This window comes from Peromyscus eremicus, chromosome 13 (genome assembly GCF_949786415.1).
Source record: "Peromyscus eremicus chromosome 13, PerEre_H2_v1, whole genome shotgun sequence".
Lineage (NCBI taxonomy): Eukaryota > Metazoa > Chordata > Mammalia > Rodentia > Cricetidae > Peromyscus > Peromyscus eremicus.
Window position 1 is genome coordinate 23,855,947 of NC_081429.1, and position 13,897 is coordinate 23,869,843.

Below are 13,897 nucleotides of genomic sequence, written 5' to 3' on the forward strand. Positions count from 1 at the left end.
TGGTGGTGGGTCCAAGGCTGTCAATGTTCTGGGCCAAAGTTGTGTCTCAGTCCCTCCTTCCTCAACGCTTTTGCACTTGTCCTTGTGTTTGTCGCCTCACGGAGTTCACATCTTCCTACAGGAAAGCAATGGCCGCCTCCCCTTCACCCTTCGTATAGGTCCTACTGACAGAAATGACAAATGACCATGTCTGCCTGTAGGAAAGCCAAAAGGTGGGCACATGGCTACCTTGAATAAAAGTTAGCCAAGAAGGGGAGTGTGAATATGGGGTAGGCAGCCTGAGTATCGTGGTGACCACGGAGTGTCTGAAACTTGGGGGTCCCATTTTATCTCATTGCAGGATGAAGGGGTATCCCGATCCTTAGGACATCTTCAGTTTTGTACAAATGTTTTCTGTTCATCTTTGCAAAATTACCCTGGCTGTTCAGTTTGTTCCTGCCTGAGGGAACTTTCCACCTTAGATTTCTAGTAAATCAGAAGCTGTTCGTGTTGCATGACGTGGCAAGTGGCTCATAGTAGTTAGGGGGACAGAGACTGGCTTCCGAGGCTGGAACTGAATGAGGATCAAGTTATGATTATTCACAGCACTATAGTAAGTGCTACCCAGCCAGCACTGTGGATCATCACTGCAGTTGTTACTGTCAGTACTTATTGATAAGTCACACTTAGAGAGTTGCTGCCCTATACCAGCCACTGTGTGAATGGCTGCCAGAGACACCATGGAAACAAGTTAGATATGGAGATTTATCACTCCAACAAAGCCAGCCAGGAAGGCAGCAAAGCAAAGTAGGAAGGTAACTCCAGGAAAGGGTGACAAGGCCTGGGACCATCTCCCTGGAGAAACAATTTAGAGCAGAGAAAACTTGGCTAAAGACTTATACTTCTAAATATCCAATTACCAGTGAGATATTCTTGGCAAAATTATCATTTTATGGAAAAAAAACACATCATAGGTACTTTTATCATAGAGTCAGTGATGAAAATTGTTACAGAATTTGCAGGTTTTTATTTTCCCCTGACAGATGACTCTCTGTCTACTTCTCCACGGAGTTGACCCTCAGTGGGGAAGTTGCTAGGCTCAATGCATTTTTTTTCTTTCTTTTTTTTTTTTTGTGACAGGGTTTCTCTGTGTAGCCCTGGCTGTCCTAGAACTCACTTTGTATACCAGGCTGGCCTCAAACTCACTGAGATCCACCTGTCTCTGCCTCTCAAGGGCTGGAATTAAAGGTATATGCCGCCACCACCACCCAGAGGTTCAATGCATTTTTATTTCATGTTCTTCTTCACTCTGACTTTGTTTTATCTTTCGCTGTGGTCTTAATGTGATAACCCTCCTCCAAATCATCCAGGCCATGCCTCTCCTTGCAATTCTCACAAGGAGAGTAATATGGTGCCCTTCGGGGATTGGAAACAAAAACATCTGGGCAATTATTAAAAATATCACTCTAAACTATAACTTAATCCAGGGTGTAAGAATATCACAGAAAATAATATTAAGTTGCATTTCCTGTGTATGATGTGTTATCCACTGAGCTGCATCTGGGATGACGGAAATGTTTTCTGTTTGCTTGGTTTTGACCTCTGAGATGTCCTGAAGATGGAAAGAAGCCTTGTGTGTATTCTCACTGTTTCTTCTCTTACATATCCCTCTATTCACTATGATAAGTTAGATCTCTTTATTTACTAAATATGATCGAAGCACATTTCTTAATTAAGGACTTAATAATTTTTAAGCATCAGACCCTCTGGTTTGTTTAAAAGTTAGTTTTTATTTGTTTGTTTTTAAGAACTATTTCCTGGGAGCAGCAGCTTTTTACTAGGGGTTTTACCTCGGGCAACCTTGAGGCAAGAACTAGGCAAGCCCTTGCTGTGTACCTAAGATCTATGCCTTGCCAGAGATGAGACAGTTCCTGTTTTTGTCTATTTGTCCTTCAGGTTGTTTTAAAGTCAAGGAGTATCTAAGACACAGTTTTCTATGGTCTGGTAAATAGAATGAAAATGTTTGGGATGTTTAAATTTGTTTGAATAGTACCAGGCATGAGACCCAGCCTTGCTTAGTATTTTCATGCAATATAATCACTCTGTGCTGTGAGTTTTCGGTTACAGGTAAGCCTCTTTCTAGCCTGTGAGCACCTAACAGGAAGAATTCTAGGTTGTTACCCACCCCCATTCATTTATAACCACTTACTGAGGGCCAGTTAAGTGTCAGGCTAGATATTGGCTTCACAGAGTCAAAACAGCCTCTAATCTAACAAAATAAATAGACATCTAACAAATGGTTTCATTTATAGTTGAAATAGGTTTCCTGTGTTGAGAATATCCATGACCAAGGAGGATAGGTTAATATGGGTTGAATAGTGAAGTACAGAGAGCAACAGAGGTCACTCTGAGGCATCTGTCTGTGAAGGGGGAAAGTGAATAGCCATGAAGAGAGAGGACTATGAGGTCTATTGCTTTTGTTTTTATTTTCCTTTATATAATGTATAAAGCTGGATTGTGTTTGAATTCAATGTAATAGTCTAACGACCCTGAAGAATGAGACTGTGAATCCACACAAAAAATGGTGGGGAATTTGCTGTGAAGAGAAGCAAATGCTCCCTGCATTGCAGCAGAAAGGGGGGAGGGAAGTGGCCATGAGGACAGAGGCAGAAGAGGACAGTTCCTGCCCACTGGTCCCTGTTTTCTCAGTTGGCAGCAGGTAAGCTCTACCACTGAGAGCCAGAGCCTGGCCGTGAGTGAAGGATTTTGCACAGTCAGCACCATGCATGATTATTGCCCCCTCCCCCTCAGGAGGATGTAGTTATGTAAAAACACTTGGGGAACAGTCTGACTGAGTGGATCCAAGGTTCCCCTTCCCATAGCTAGGTGTGATCTGATGTCAAAGAGCTTCAGTTATTTGCAGTGAGTATCAAAGAATGGCAGCTAGGTCCTGAGTTAGATGAGCGAGTGCCTTCTGGTGAGAGGGAACTGAGGGGGGAAAGTAGATGGCCTGGAAAATCTACTGATGTTGAAAACAGCAGCAGCAGTTGGGACTCCTGAGCGAGCTGACTAAAGGGATATGCTTTTATCATCAGCTGGACTGCCGTTTCAGTGAGTGGGGGACAAAGTAGTCCCAACAAGGTCCACGCTGTGCAGCCGGGTGGCTCAGGGAAGAAGACACTGGAGTTGAGGTTAGTGATTGGAGTAGTGGGGCTGTACACATGGACAGGAAGTCCTGGTAGGCTTTGAGCTTAGCTGGGCCAGCTGTTGGAAACAGAATCAAGTGAACCTCGGTGATTTGGATGTCAGTCTTCCCTGAGTGACAGAGTGACAGAAGCAGATTGGTGAGAGTGGTCTGGGAATATGAGGGTCAGGAGGTCTCTGAGTGACACTGGAAGGGTAAGCAGCACTGACTTCTCTCACATGGGTACCCAGAGAAGTACCTCCTGAAGAGGGCTGTGGGGAGAGTGTCTTTACACACATCCAGAAGACATTAGAGGTAGGAGACGAGAAAATCCTGGTCCACACCAAGTGTGGTGAGGGGAGCTGGAAGCTTGTTGAGCCTGAAGTAGAAGTGTGAGAGCTGGGAGTGGGGAGGAAAGCCTAGTGTTGAAGAGAGATACCTCTTAGATTAGTACGAGGAAGTAAGATGGAACATTCCATGAGCTGTGTGTGTGTGTGTGTGTGTGTGTGTGTGTGTGTGTGTGTGTGTGAGTGTGCATGTCCAGGTGTAGATGGATGCTTGTGAGCACAAATACAGAGCTGAGCTTGGGGATTTAGCCCTGTTCATCTTTAGAGGCCATCTTATTTGGGTGTTATCATAAGTCATCTCAGGCCTGGCGAGTTGAGTGCAGTCCAATAGTACAGCACAGTGTTACTAAAAGAGGGAGAGAAAGGGAGAGAGGTGAAGTATGAAGTTGGTTTTTTCTTTGCCTTGTCTTCACAGCCACATTGAGGAGCTTGGCCAGGGAGAAGGTGCTGGGCTCTACTCTGCATCCCCACTCACTGGCTTGGTTGTGGACATTTATGGAACTTAGTCATCAGTTTGTGGCTGTGTAGCTTTTGCCATTACTAATCTCTAAAAAAAAGTGAGCATTCTCATATCTGCTTTTTTAAAAAGTTCCACAATGCCTGTTCATTCTCCTGTCTCTGATGCTAGCCATGCTGCAGACAGCCATTATAGGCTCTGCCACATCATTTTTTATAAATCGTCACAGTACTCTGTGTTTTGGGTGACAATTTGTTTTAACTTGTAAAGTCTCAGTTAACATCATTTGCATCTTTTAGGCTTTCCAATTCTTTTTCAGCAAGAGTTTTCAATCTATGTTCTTTTACTTCCTGAAGGGGCACATGACGTGAAAATCCTTCCAGGTCAAGCTGTATGTCCGACTCCTGGGTGCCGAGGAATAGGCCATATCCGTGGCCCACGTTATGCAGGACACCACAGGTAAAGATTTTCCTTACTTAAATCATTTTAGGGATGAAAGAGAGCATTGTGCAGACCAGCAGCTGTATGTAACATTGTAAATGTGTCTCACAGCCTGCTGCCACATACCCCCATCACTGTGCCTTTCTGATGTACTTGCCCTACCTGTGTCTTGCTCTTGTTCTGAACCATCTCCATACCTGCCAAGTTTTTCTCCTAGAAAATTCCAGAAACTTTTCTCTCCTGTTTTCTGTTTATTTTTAAGTTTTCCCCCTCCTTTTTATTCATATGGAGGATAGATGATTCTATTAAAAAATATTAAATGAGAACGAAATTATTTTCAAGTTTTAGGTGTTTAAAAGAATGCAGAGTAAATGGTACTTATAAAGAAATGTATGCAAATAACTTCGTAAATCTTTGCTATTGTTTCTGTCTCCAGTAGTTTGTAAAGTTATGCGTAGATGAGTTATTCATATTAACGATCTAGTAAGAGCCCATAAATTAAAACTGAAAAGAACCGATATTAAATTTTCCAAATACAAACATCAACAATAAGCATGAAGAGAAAGGAGTAAGTCATGGAACATGTGAAGTAAGAAATTGTTTGCTCACACAGCAATTAAAATTTAAATGTAACACAAGAAACCCTTGCTTTGTCAGGGAATGGCAGTCTGAGCAGGCAATGCCCAGAGTCCTTCCAAGGTAATCAATGCAAGTATACCTAGAAGAAATAGTGGGAAACATGCCGCATAACGACCCATATGTCAGTGTTATGTGTGCAGACATGCAGCATGCCCATTGAAAAGAAAGGAACCAAATGCATGCAGACACCTTGGTGGCTTGTGGACATCTGTGGGGTTATGAGCAGAACTGGATCTATTGAAATGTCTCAATGTTCTGTGGGGGGAAAGGAAAATCAGTGAAGGTCAAACATGGCTGGCAAAGGCAAGAGGCTGGTGCAGAATTAGGAGGGTTGTCTGAATTGGGGGAGGCCTCTGTGGATGTTGGAGCTACTTTTCAGACTTTATCAGATGTGGCTACAGAGAATCTTAATTAGAGAGAGAGAGAGAGAGAGAGAGAGAGAGAGAGAGAGAGAGAGAGAGTGAGTGTGTGTGTGTGTGTGTGTGATGCATGCATGTACACAAGTGTGCCTATGTATGTACTTGTATGCAAAGTGTGTGTGTGTGTGTGTGATGTGCATGTATGTGTGCAAGTGTGCCTATGTATGTACTTGTATGCAAAGTGTGTGTGTGTGTGTGTGTGTGTGTGTGTGTGTGTGTGTGTGCATGTGTGAGTGTGTTTATGTGTACTCTGAGCTCCAAATTCCAATCTGGTATTCCCTAGCCCCATGAGTCTGTTTCAATTTAAATTAATTAAGATTAAATAATATGAAAATATCATCTCTGTATTTCAAGTACTCAGTGGTCATCTGTGGCTATTGTCTCCAACAACTTTTGTGTAAGACAGTTACACCACCACAGCGTTCCATTTGACACACTCAAAGGAATCTCATGTAGTATTCTGCCTTCTTTGTGGAATTTTCTAAGTGACAGGGTTTTCTTAGTTCTTCCTTTACAACTAGGGTCATTGTCCTCCAATGTAACTAAGTCATAATGTTGCAGCTAGTTCTTCCCACAAAGCTCTCAGAGGACACCCTCCTGTGGAGCTTGGGCTCCCTGGAAGGTTTTGCAGCTCCCTGCCCAGCAGGCTCCCTGGAAGGTCTTGCAGCTCCCTGCCCAGCAGGCTCCCTGGAAGGTCTTGGAGCTCTCTGCCCAGCAGTGTCCCCCATGTTCTCCACTTCTTCCAGCGGTGTGTGTCACTGGCTCACCTTTTCTGGCTGGATTCTGAAGAAGCCAGTGCCACAGTGGGCATGCTTTCCCTGTTTTAGAAGTTTTCACTAACCCAATGTGTTAGAAACAGCCTACTCACTGCTCTTATTTGTGTTGTTTAATCATTAGCATGAGTATGTCTGATGTGTTCTATCCACCAAATAGTCGTTCAAGGTTGGATTGCACAAACTAGAATGTAGAATAAAGAGGAGTGAAGCCTAGAGAGGGGAAAAGCCCACGGTAGATGTATGACAATGCCAACAAATGGACATGGTTAGTGAGTTGGGAGGCATGAGAGAATGTCCCCCCTCCCAAACCCACATATGCTTAGGGCTGTTTGGTTGGCTCTTGTCCAGCTGTAGAGCTGGTTATGACACAGAAGGGACTTGTGTAAATAAAGACAAGGTGTGAGAAAGCTTCCCAATCCCAGAGAATCAGAAATGGACATCTGGAATTAGTTTATCTTTAATTTCAGAAAAGATAAAATTTTAAGAATTAGATTTTTTTTTTACCCTTACATGCTTACTAAGTACTAAGGCATTTAAGTAAATACATAATGTAAATAAAAATCCAAACTTAGGTTTGAACAGAAATCCTATAGCCTTACTTCTATTTAACAGCATTTTATACTGATAAATGAGGCCATGTTGCCCAGTGGAGTTGTGTAGACTGTAGGAAGGCAGTCATTGAAGAGTGGGGACCTCAGGTGATGTGGCAAGCTCTAGGTCACACTGGACATCTCTTCTCTGACTTTAATTATTTAACCAATTGACTTTCTGTATAATTTGAGAATATATTTACGTTGTCTTGTAATTAACTGAATAAGATTTGTTGTGTCGTCTCTAGTCCTGGAGTGTGTTTCCACATTCTTTGTATTATTGTGGCCTAAACCTTACATAATTCTGAAAGTGTAAAAGTACCACTCTTCACTTCCTGTCTGAAGGTGTCTATCCCAATGCACACACATATCCACATATCCACATGCACAAGCCTGTTAAAAATATTCCATCTCTCACCCAAAGGGATTATCATGAACTTTGTTCCTATAGTCAAAAAGATGGAAAGCAGCAGATGAGGATTTTAAAGCATCCCTGCTCTTCACACCCAGATATACTTCAGCATCAACTGTGGCTTGAATCATTCCTGACAAATTTAAAGGAAAAAAAGCTTATATATTCTAAACAGAAGAACTTTTTTCTCTTGACATAGATTTATTTTTAAAACCAAAAGGCATCATTCTGCAAGATGCCTCTTGCAATCTTATTCCAAAGATTATTAGGCAATTATTATTATAGTCAAAGAAAAAGAAAAAAGGAAAACCAAAAACAGACCCCCCAATCAGTTTCACTCCAGGCCTGTGTTTAAGTTTCATTTTTATTATTGTGATGAAACACCATGACCTAGGCAACTTATAAAAGAAAGTATTTAATTTGGGCTTATACTTGCAGAGGGTTAGTGCCCATGATGGTAGAGCAAAAGCATTGTGGTAGGAACATCTTTAGGCTCACCTTACGATCACAAGTAGCAGATAGGGGGAGAGAGAGAGACACAGAGACACAGAGACACAGAGACACAGAGACACAGAGAGACAGAGAGAGACAGAGACCTGGGGAATGACAGGAGTCTTTTGAAATCTCAAAGCCCACCACCAGCAATACATGTCCTCCAACAAGGCCACACCTTTTAATCCTTTCCAAACAATTCCACCAGCTGGGAACCAATTATTCAAACATACAGTCTATGGGGACCGTTCCCACTTAAACTACCACAGCCAGTATAAAGCATCCCCTGTCCCTGCTTCTGAAGCCTGGGGAAGTATGAAGTCGCCCAGGTCTACTGCTGCAAGGACAGTGGCAGTACAGCCCTGTTTCCCTGAGAGCCTCCCAGGCTGGGAAGAACACACAGTTAGTGCTTATGGTTTTTACCTAACTGTGTCAGAATTTCCAGTTCTTATATTGAAGGGCTAGTATTTTGAAAGGAAGTGACAGTCTCTTTAAATGAGTTAAACGAATTGTCAGTGTCTCATTTTATTCAGCGGACAAGAACAGTGACATCAAGATACCACTGAAGACTTTTGAAAATAATCTGTCATGTCAACCAATCAGGCAGGCAGACCCCTGCAGGCCCTTTCTAGACAGATTTCAGTTGGCTCTATTTTCACTTTTGTTAAAGTAGTCAAGGGGTTAACAGCAGAATTCAAGACTATTTGAAGCTTATGTAGAATATAAGCCATTATTTGGAAGAAACTGCATCAGTTCTATCTGTGAGAAAATGGGACTTTTGGCACACAATTATCATGCAATTTACATTTTATTTGAATGAATTTGCATAGTGGAGAGAATGAAGTAGTCATATCTGTTAACATAAAAATATTTAAAGATAGCCATCTAAAAACTTAATTTTTGAGTCAAGATCCAGGATGAACTAGAAAAATGTGGGGTTTTTTTTCCTAAATAAATAGAATAGTCTTGGAGACTTGATCTACTGCTGTGTCATAAAAAGATGCAAAGGTAATTTATTGAGGAATGAATAATTACATTCTTCACACAGATAGCTAGGGAGCCCTATGGCGTGGGGGCCTCTGGCACGTTGCAGGTGGGTGGAATGCAAGGCACACATGGCTAATGTGTTGCAGAAACACAAGGGGACACCTGCTGCTCAGAAGTGGGGTTTTATTTCCTCGAGGTGATTTTGAGTGTTCCTCATGCAGTGAGATCACAGGTCAGCCTCCAGATGGAGTTTACATGGAGTAACTTTGTCAGCTCAAATCTGAAGATGAAATCACTTCAGATGTGTGTGTGTGTGTGTGTGTGTGTGTGTGTGTGTGTGTGTGTGTGTGTGCGTGTGCATGCACACCCACAGGTGTTCATATTTAGATTAGGCTGGATTGAATGTCCAAGTCAGATGCTCTGACCTCTCACTATGTAGTATGGATCAGTATGCCCCACTCATCTTGGCTTCAATTTCCATCTATCTAGTAAATACCTCTTGGCCATTAGAAAGGGTGGTGTTAGCATTCATAAGAAGTTACAACAAACATGAATTGTATGTCTATTTGTTTGTAGAGGAAGCAATGGAGCATATAGACCAGTCTATATAGTTATGTGTCCCAATCTGGCCTTGGACTCAATTTTCCTGTGTTGAGATTACAGGGATGTGTAACCTTCTCCTTCAGTCGTAATCTGAGCCTGGAATTTGGGATTTTTTTCCCTGCTTTGTTTAGCCTCCCAGGGGTGTGTGTGTGTGTGTGTGTGTGTGTGTGTGTGTGTGTGTGTGTGTGTGAGAGAGAGAGAGAGAGAGAGAGAGAGAGAGAAAGTGTGTGTGTGTGTGTGTGTGTGTGAGTGTGTGTAACTAAATTATCCTCATTTTTTTCTTTCAGCCTTGGTCAGGTAGATTTCACTCAGAACTCTTTTTACTTCATTATGTTGAGGGTCTGGTGCCATGTTCTCTTACTTTTTCATTGTTGAGAAGTCAGCTGTCATTCAAGCATAAGTCCACCAGAAAGACTGGACCCTCCCGACAGCCATTTCCTCTAACTACCTTCTGCACAAGTCACATCTTTTATCCTCAGTGCTCTGAAATGGGCCTCTTTTCTCCTATTGTTTTAATCTCACCATTGTTTCAAGCCCACATCTTTTACTTCTGGGAAATGCTCTGGTAAGATCACTTTAGTGATACTCTTTTCTTTTTTTCTTTTCAATTTACTTCTTCTATTATGTTTGTTCCTGGAATGATACTTGAAATTCTCTCACCTGGCTTTAAAGACCTTGTCTCTTGGTTAGCTTCTGCAACAGTTAATCCTGAAGTTGAAGCCTGCAGTTTTACTCAGGATCTATCCGTTTCTGGGGATCCATTGTTGTCTGATTAGTTTCTTAGTTGAGTGTTGGTCTCATTTGATGGATTGTGGGTCTTCCCTTGCCTCATGCATTGATTCTTTTCCTCAGCAATGTCTGTCTGTCTGTCTGTCTGTCTCTGTGTGTGTGTGTGTATGTGTGTGTGTGTGTGTGTGTGTGTGTGTGTGTGTGTGTGTGTGTGAACTTACTTGGCTTCCTCCCCATCATGTATCAAGGGCATTTCTCAGATCCTGGTGGTCTTTCTCTGTGTTCACTCCTGAAAGTAGGGTCTCAGAAAGCCGACCAGAAGTTCTTGGGTGTGCTGTGGACTCATGAATGGGCTCTGGAAGGGTGACTTGGCGCTGGCCGGACACACTGGGGAAAGACCCTGTCTACTTCATTTCCTAGTGTGTCCTGCGGCCGCCTCCCCGCACCGACTTCTGACTCCAGAAACCTCCTCTTCAGTTTCCGCCATTCTCTTGATCCTTCCGTTCTGCCATAGTCTCCTTTCTTGTGATCTACCTGTACGCATCCCTACACTTCACCCATTTATTAGTTTGTTGAGGAGAAAAATAAAAGAAATTATAGTAAAAGGAAAAGGATACACTCAGTTTCCTCTTTATCATACTTTTATTCTCATTCTAAACTGTTTTTATTGCCCATGATAATTAACCTAATTGTTTATGATTACATTCCTACCTCTTTGTAGTTCCTTCATCTCCCCACAGGAGAACTCTCCTCATGGAGATCAGAAGTAAAAGAGCTTATAAAATACCCATGCCATTTTATTTGTCTCTGTAACTTGTGAGAATTTACAAGGGCTTATTGAAATGGGGTCTCAAAGTGTGGCCTTGGGGTCAGATGAACAGTCCTTAATTCATTGCCACCTTTAGTTAAAGTTTTCTTGTGCCAAGAGAGCGACTGATTGCCATGTAACCACATTTGTCTGGCTTCCTGTCATTGGCTAGCCATTGTCCTTGACGCTGTGCTACCACATAGTGAAACTGTACTGAGTAGAATTTAAAAATAAACTTGCCAGTGCAATTTTCCCCCAACAGGCAGATGGAAAAAAAGTATTTGACTTTAAAGAATACTTTCAATTCTCAAAATGACATGATTAATTACCCAATTTTTGTAAAAGCATTGATAGTGTAACAAAAGGTCAGCTATGGGTCCTCATATTACTTCTATTTATTTCTGTAAAATTCACCAAGGCTAATGTATAAGTTTGACTTTATGAAATGTGGAGTAATTATGTGGGAGTTCAATGTTTTCAGTTTTTAAAGATGGGGATTGCATGTGAAGTGCTTGGTTCTGTAGCAAAAGCAGTACATTATGACACATTCTGAAGATTTTATTAAGTGCAACATTCCAAGTCACGTGAATTACCGGATACAGGAACTGTATGCTTAGTGTGATGAAAGCAAGCATGGCTTTGGTGGTGGTGGTGGTGGTGTGTGTGTGTGTGTATGTGTGTGTGTGAAAACACTGATACTCAACTAAGAAGATTAAGATCTCCTTGAAAACCCAAATCACAGTTAAACAAAAATAAAGAAAATCCACTGTCTTAAAATTAAAAATAGCAACCAGGGATTAATGTAGCTCTCAGCCTGTCTTAGAGACACTTCTTATTTCCCTGGCTACTGGTTAATACAGAGATGTGGTCAAAGGGAGTAGGGAAAAAAACTGTGGAGTTCTTGGTCCTAAATGGAAAATTTATATCACATACCTATCCTTCTGTAGCTGAAAGTTTTCCTTTATCCTGTCTGGTCTGCAGCCACTCAGAGGCCTATATTAATTAAAACTGCTTGGCCATCAGCTCAGGCTAACTACTGACTAGCTCTTACACTTAGACTCAGCCCATTCTGTTAATCTATATGTTGCCATGTGTTCCATGGCTTTACCTGTGTGCCATTACATGCTGCTCCCTAGATGGCGGACTGGCGTCTCCTCCCTCAGCCTTCCTCTTCCCAGAATTCTCCTTGTCTGCTTATCCTGCCTATACTTCCTGCCTGGCTACTGGCCAATCAGTATTTTATTTAACCAGTGTACAAAAGCATTATCCCACAGCACCCTTCTTATCTCAAGATTCTGGGAACATCATGGAAAAGGAGATAGAAAGTATATGACAGCTGAGCCAGAGTTGTGGGCATGACAGGGCCAGTGTACCAATTAACTCATTGTAACTCTGGTGACCCATACAAGACCTGCACAAGACAGGCCCACCAACATTCATTATGGAAGAGGGAAGGGCTCATGAGATGCCATCTTTCCCCAAGAGACTACGGGCAGTTAATGGTAGCTAGGGAAAAGAGGGGGTAGCCACTGATAAATTGCCCATGTTCCAGTACATAACCTCCTTGTGCTCATATATGCAATTCTATCTAAACTCACTGGTCTCACATAAATGATAAAGACATGGACACAGGAGAGGGTTTGCTGATAAGAAGAAAGCTTCCAGCAGCAGCAGCAGCAGCAGCAGCAGCAGCAGCAGCAGGAGGAGACTAGGGACCAGGGTAAAAAGGACTCAAATTTGTCACATACATGTATGAAACTATCAAAGAATTAAAAAAATAAGAAATAGAGTGAATATACATTGTCTTAAATTTGAAGTCCATAGTTAATATTAGAATTTTCATTTCATGGGCAAAATTAAAAATTTGGAGAACACAAAGAAGTATTTATAAGTAACCCCAGGAAGCAGGCAAGAAGACTCAGTGGGTGAAGGTGTTTGCTGCTTAAGGCTGGATTCAATCCTTTGAACATCCCAAAAGAAGAAGGGGAGAACTGACTCCGCAGCATGCCTTGGCATACATCAATATATTAATAGTAAATATTTTAATTAAGTAAAAATAACCTCTGATAACCCAAATACCAATTTATGTGCCTTAAATGAACTTAGTTTTTCCTTTCCTCTTTTTATTATATGTATGTACATCACTTTTTTTCATATCTTGGTTATCAGACAGAATATTTGACTTTTACTTCTGTTACTAATTTTTTTTAAGACAGTACTTTCTCATATTGTTAAAAACTCTTTAGGCACACAATAGGACTTTATGTTTTTTGGTACATCGGTGTCAAGATCACTGTCTTTGTGTTGTAAATTTTATATCAATTAGAAATGACTAATTCGTTTCACTACCCCCAAGTTCTACCTTGTCCCATATTAAGAGTGCCAAAATTACACACACACACACACACACACACACACACACACACACGTATGTATGTATGTATGTATGTATGTATTTATATAAAATGTTCAAATATATTTGCTAGAGGTTGAGGAGTTAGCTCCATCACTAAGGACCTGAGTTTGATTCCTAGGGCCTATATACACCAGTATGGGGACAGGATCCCTGTGCTGGGTAGACAGCCAGCCATGGATAGATCCCTGGAGATTGCTTCTTAACTGAATGTGCCTAGCAAGGTTGACTAAATTTGGCATTGCATTCTTTCTTCTTTTCTTCTTCTTTCTCTTCTCTCAACCCACATCCTGTCTCTTAGGAGCACAGATCAATTCTCAGAAGGAAGCAGGGAGCAACAGCATTGGTAATCTTAGAGCTGTACTTTTCTTCTGTCTGTTTGCTAGACACCCACAGGCTTCTCTACCCCTGTCTCCTCAGTTCTAGATCAATCAGTTTTTGTTCCACTTCAAGGTCTGTCTGCAAGTTGATTGTGATGTCTGACTATCCTACATTACGTCTTTGCATTTCAGAAAACACTTCTCATGTGTGAACGACACTGATTGGAGATAGATATTTAACCCAGACTTCATCTTTCAGATTTACCTCTTCATTGCGTCACTCAGCTTTCAGCATTTATTA

General features: G+C 41.7%; 1 protein-coding gene across 1 annotated transcript in view; it reads left to right on the top strand.

The window, feature by feature from the left end:
* Positions 1 to 13,897, top strand: part of L3mbtl4 (L3MBTL histone methyl-lysine binding protein 4) — a 211,680-nt gene that overhangs the window by 154,715 nt on the left and 43,068 nt on the right. Inside the window, exon 12 of the mRNA XM_059278761.1 lies at positions 4,324 to 4,426. Within this exon, the coding sequence (XP_059134744.1) occupies positions 4,324 to 4,426 (103 nt within the window). The remainder of the gene's footprint in view (positions 1 to 4,323; positions 4,427 to 13,897) is intronic.